General features: G+C 40.0%; 1 protein-coding gene across 3 annotated transcripts in view; it reads right to left on the bottom strand.

The window, feature by feature from the left end:
* Nucleotides 1–2,892: 2,892 nt before the first annotated feature.
* Nucleotides 2,893–6,000, bottom strand: part of LOC141198705 (uncharacterized) — a 46,445-nt gene continuing 43,337 nt past the window's right edge. For 2 of the 3 annotated variants that reach the window (XM_073663119.1, XM_073663120.1), the window contains exon 6: nt 2,893–4,550. In XM_073663119.1, the coding sequence (XP_073519220.1) occupies nt 3,025–4,550 (1,526 nt within the window). In that variant the 3' untranslated portion in view covers nt 2,893–3,024. The remainder of the gene's footprint in view (nt 4,551–6,000) is intronic. The other variant, XM_073663121.1, reaches the window with a different exon arrangement.

Genomic DNA, 6,000 nt, shown 5'->3' with positions numbered 1-6,000 from the left:
GCATGCCGCTGCAAGATGCTGTGGTAGCCATGCTGGTTCAGTATACCTTCAATTTTGAATAAATCCCCAACAGTGTCACCAGCAAAGCACCCCCACACCATCACACCTCCTCCATGCTTCACGGTGGGAAACAGGCATCTAGAGTCCATCCGTTCACCTTTTCTGCGTCGCAAAAAGACACCGTGGTTGGAACCAAAGATCTCAAATTTGGACTTATCAGACCAAAGCACAGATTTCTACTGGTCTAATGTCCATTCCTTCTGTTCTTTAGCCCAAACAAGTCTCTTCTGCTTGTTGCCTGTTCTTAGCAGTGGTTTCCTAGCAGCTATTTTTACCATGAAGGATTGCTGCACAAAGTCTCCTCTTAACAGTTGTTGAAGAGATGTGTCTGCTGCTAGAACTCTGTGTGGCATTGACCTGGTCTCTAATCTGAGCTGCTGTTAACCTGAGATTTCTGAGGCTGGTGATTCGGATAAACTTATCCTCAGAAGCAGAGGTGACTCTTGGTCTTCCTTTCCTGGGGCGGTCCTCATGTGAGCCAGTTTCTTTGTAGCGCTTGATGGTTTTTGCAACTGCACTTGGGGACACTTTCCAAGTTTTCCCAATTTTTCGCACTGACTGACCTTCATTTCTTAAAGTAATGATGGCCACTCGTTTTTCTTTACTTATAATTTGTATTATGGCAAGAAAAAAGCAGCTAACAGTCTATTCAGAAGGACTTTCAGCTGTGTATCCACCAGACTTCTGCACAACACAACTGATGGTCCCAACCCCATTTATAAGGCAAGAAATCCCACTTATTAAACCTGACAGGGCACACCTGTGAAGTGAAAACCATTTCCGGTGACTACCTCTTGAAGCTCATCAATAGAATGCCAAGAGTGTGCAAAGCAGTCATCAAAGCAAAAGGTGGCTACTTTTGAAGAACCTAGAATATAAGACATATTTTCAGTTGTTTCACACTTTTTTGTTAAGTATATAATTCCACATGTGTTAATTCATAGTTTTAATGCCTTCAGTGTGAATGTACAATTTTCATAGTCATGAAAATACAGAAAAATCTTTAAATGAGAAGGTATGTCCAAACTTTTGGTCTGTACTGTATTTTGCAGCACTTTTAATTGTAGAGGAAAATTGTACAGACAATAAAAGACATTACAGAATAACAATCACATAAATCTACAGATGTCAAGAGGAGTGATGGACCTGCTCGCAAGCTTACTATCTATGAGGAGATAGGGGAGACACGAAAGGTGGACGGTAACAATTGTTTGTATTGTAACTCTTTCGGCTAAAATTTCCCATAGACGAGCAACCAAGAATTAGGAATTGCTCAGTGAGTAACAAGCATCCGAGTATTTCAGTGCTTACTCCTCCCTAAAGAGCTTTCAAGTATCTCATTGATAAATTTCCAAAGTTGAGCGAAGAAAGGATAAAGGAAAGAGTCTTAATTGATTCATATGCTTCTCCAAGATAATGAGTTTCTCTGTTGCGGAGAAAGGAAAAGGCTGCATGGGTAGCATTTGCATTAGTGGTAACTAATTTTTTGGGAAACTCAAAAGCAGATAACTATGAAGCGTTGGTGGAAAGTCTCCTCAAAACCTATAAGGATCTGGGTTGTAACATGTCCTTTAAAGATTAATTTCTTACATTCGCTTCTAGACTTTTTTCCATCAAACTGTGGAGCAGTGAGGGACGAGAATGGTTAGAGATTTCACCCAGATATTGCAGCTATAGAGAAAAGATATCAAGGAAAATGGAATCCATCAATGCTTGCAGATTAGAGTTGGACAATTGTAAGAGTTGATCGGATGCAGAAGTACAAGAGACAAACAAAAGAGTTGTCACTGAATGAGGAGCAAATTTTGTAATGCAATTTCTGTAACTGTTTATAATTTACAATAGTGTTTACACAGATTTTAGTTACTTGAATTGTTGCCAAGTTTCCTCTAAATAAATATCAGAAAAATGGCATAACAAAATATTCTGCATCTTTATATTTGCAAAAGTAATTATGTTTCAAAGTCCTGAAACTTTTATGCATTAATTATATGTAGCAGTACAAGGAAAACTCTCGGATATCATAGAAACAAGAGACAACTAAAAAAATTCATTGTCAGATTTGAATTCACGAGGTCAAAATCATTAAGAAATGGCTCATTTCATAAATGAACCTGACAACTTTTGAAAATATGTAAAAAACAGTGTTACATCTGAAAGATCCTTGAGCTAGTCAGGTGGAAGGTCCTTAAGCTACTCACTCAGGATGTGCAGGTCCCGGTACCTTCCTCTCCTGCTCTACACCAATCGGTTAGAGAAGTGTGGTGCTGGAGGAGAGAGAGAGCAGTTCTCTCAGTGATCAGGAAGGACACTGCCTGATTTTTTCCTCTGTCACTGGAAGCTGCCTCCAGTCTATAAGACGCACTCATTTGTTAGCAAGATGTTTTTCTTGCTAATAGTGTGTCTTATAGTCCACAAATTATGGTAAGTTCTGAAGTAATTCCCTTTCTCATTTAATTATATGACTGTCTGGTATATGTTTTTGTACAATTTGTCAATAACATACCCCAATCAACGCTGTTGTCACAGTCCCCACCTCCAGACAAATCGAACATCACAAAGGAGCCAGAGAGAAGCCACAACCAAAGGCTTCCTGTTGATGTTCAATACGTCCGAAGGCGGGGACAGTGAAACCGGCACTGATTTTGCACAGGGCTCAAGTGATGTAACAACCTCATGTGAGCTCCGGGAACGTGAGTCCCGACATCGCTGGAACGGCGCTGGCACGGGATCTAAGTATGAGTGTTTTCATTTCAATGAGGCCAAACATGGTGCAATTTTCAGTTAAAACATTTCCAAAATTCCGAATATGAAAAAGGCTTCTCCAGTGTATGGGTTCTCTGATGTTTATTAAGAGTTGATTTCCAAGTAAAACATTTCCCACATTAAGAACATAAAAAAGGCTTCTCCCCTGTGTGACTGCTCTGGTGACTAAGAGATTATTCCTTCACACAACATACCTCATTATGAACAGGAAAAAGGCTTCTCCCCTGTGTGAGTTCTCTGGTGCCTAACTAAATTTGATTTATCTACAAAACATTTCCCACATTCTGAACATGAAAAAGGCTTCTCCCCTGTGTGAGTTCTTTGATGTTTATTGAGAGTTAATTTCAGGGTAAAACATTTTCCACATACTGAACAGGAAAAAGGCTTCTCCCCTGTGTGGGTTCTTTGGTGCTTATTAAAGCTTGATTTGTGGTTAAAATATTTTCCGCATTCTGAGCAGAAAAAAGGCTTCTCCCCTGTGTGAGTTCTCTGGTGGCTAACTAGATTTGTTTTCCGGGTAAAACATTTTCCACATTCTGAACATGAAAATGGCTTCTCCCCTGTGTGAGTTCTCTGATGCATAACAAAATCTGATTTCTGGTTAAAAAATTTCCCACATTCTGCACATGAAAATGACTTATACCCTGTGTGATTTCTTTGGTGGATAACAAGCTGTGCTTTCCGGTTAAAACATTTCCCACATTCTGAACATGAAAAAGGCTTCTCCCCTGTGTGAGTTCTTTGGTGACTAAAAAGAGATGATTTCTTCACAAAACATTTCCCGCATTCTGAACATGAAAAAGGCTTTTCCCCTGTGTGAGTTCTTTGATGTTTATTGAGAGTTAATTTCAGGGTAAAACATTTTCCACATTCTGAACAGGAAAAAGGCCTCTCCCCTTTGTGAATTCTCTGGTGCCCAACTAAATTTGATTTATCTACAAAACATTTCCCACATTCTGAACATGAAAAAGGCCTCTCCCCTGTGTGAGTTCTCTGGTGGCTAACAAGATGTGCCTTCCGGTTAAAACATTTCCCACATTCTGAACATAAAAAAGGCTTCTCCCCTGTGTGAGTTCTTTGGTGACTAACAAGAGCTGATTTATGGCTAAAACATTTCCCACATTCTGAACATGAAAATGACTTATCCCCTGTGTGATTTCTTTGGTGGATAACAAGATGTGCTTTCCGGTTAAAACATTTCCCACATTCTGAACATGAAAAAGGCTTCTCCCCTGTGTGAGTTCTTTGGTGACTAAGAAGAGATGATTTCTTCACAAAACATTTCCCACATTCTGAACATGAAAATGGCTTCTTCCCTGTGTGAATTCTCTGGTGGCTAACAAGATCTGTTTTCTGGTTAAAACATTCCCCACATTTGGAACAAGAAAATCTATTCTCTGCTGGGTAAAGGTTTTGATATTTAAGAAAAGACTTTTCGAAGGGAAAACTATTTCCATATTCTGAAAGTGAAAATGGCTTCATTGCTTTAGGAGCAATTTGTTTTTTAATGCTTATTTTGTGACTTTGATTTTCCTTAGTAGTTGGTAATGAATCAGAAGACAGGACCTGTTTCAAAGGATCAGATGACAGATCTTTGCTGTGAAGGGATGATTGTACATTTGGAGTAATGGCATTCATTTCATTTGTATCCTGTGGGATCTCAAGATCATTTGATGTAAAAATTGAAGATGTCAGCTGTCCCTCTGATCTCCTGGTACAGTCATCTGCCAAGAATAAAACCAATTATTATTTATGAATAAAAATATCCTTGAATATTATATTTTTGAAAATTTCTACTTAACGTCTGTGAAATGGCAAGTTATGTCAAATATTGAATTATTCACCAAGACAATGACAGTTCACAGTCTAATAGAAAACCTCATAGGATGAACCAGTGGAGTATGATGTGTAAAACTGTTTGTTCATTCTGTCTCCCAAATATGGAATAAAAAGCCACCAAACAATGTTATGTAGGCGAAAATAATACCAATAAAAACTTCTACTCATCTCACAAAAAAACAAGTCCCCACTCAGGTCCATCATCTGTCAATGGAAAACCAGAGGTTTCCACATTATTAGTGGCTCAAAGGCTCTTGAAAAGCAACATGGCTTCCATAAACCAATCCAGCAATATCCACTCTCCCAAAGTCAAATCTCCCCCTCACTTCTGAGCCTTGCAGTGTGCCCAAACCACATTTAGCCTCCATGTATTTGGCATTACTATAGTGAGAAGAACCCACTTAATTTACGGTGTGTGTCTCCTGGAGCACAATCTGGGCATAATGTGATGGGTATTAAAGTAGTATATTTGTAATTTTCACTCTCCATCATCCACTGCGTGCTAATTTCCGGAAAGCGACTGTGGAGTCAAAATAGTCACTACTCCTATAGATTATTTCACTGAGGGTTATAATTTCCAAAATGAGTCACTTTATGGGGATTTCTACTGCTCTGGTTTTCTGCCATTTTGTCATATTAGAGCTTCTGCAAATGGTTTGTCCCATTTCATCTGGATTTGCTCTTGGGACATCTGCTTCTGTCACCAGGAGCCGCCTTATTCATCCTGCAGGCGGCGCTGGTGATGGAGGAGACGTCAGAACCAGAAGTTGTAGGTGGCGCAGGCTCTGACCAACCAGGAAGATTAGGGTGCCTGGGACCTGTAGTACCATCCAGTCTGCCAGTATGGGTGTGTGTGCTGTCCAGCTGGAGTAATCTGCTCCCTGCTTCAGCCAACTGGAAAGCACCGCACCCTACTAAAGCTGGAAGCATATTGCCGGCAGCTGCCAGATACAGCCTTGTTCTCCTCTGGGTCAGTCCTCTGTGCTCAGCTCCCGGCTTGTGTATTTGTTTCCTGTTGTGACCTCGGCCCGTTTACTGACTACTCTTGTGTCTTCTGATTTTGTATTTTCTCTGCTCTCCTGGTTCTGACCCGGCTACCTGATTATTCTTCTTCCCATCTTACACCACAGAACAGCCTGTAAATTTAGATTCTGACATTTTGGAAAGGCAATGGAGACCTTATTTTTAAAGACTACCAGGGAATTGCAGACTCACATAAGTGAGGCAGGCCAATCCCACCACAAATCATACAAATAGAATAAAGAAAACACGTTACATCCCCAAATATCAACATATGTATGAGGGAAGAGCTCCAACACTAAATCAGAGTTGCAC

Source organism: Phyllobates terribilis, unplaced genomic scaffold, assembly GCF_046119375.1.
Source record: "Phyllobates terribilis strain yellow unplaced genomic scaffold, ASM4611937v1 Scaffold_99__1_contigs__length_5935540, whole genome shotgun sequence".
In the NCBI taxonomy this organism is placed as follows: Eukaryota; Metazoa; Chordata; class Amphibia; order Anura; family Dendrobatidae; genus Phyllobates; species Phyllobates terribilis.
Note: the sequence above shows the minus strand (reverse complement) of the source record. Positions and strands in the feature narration are given on the sequence as shown.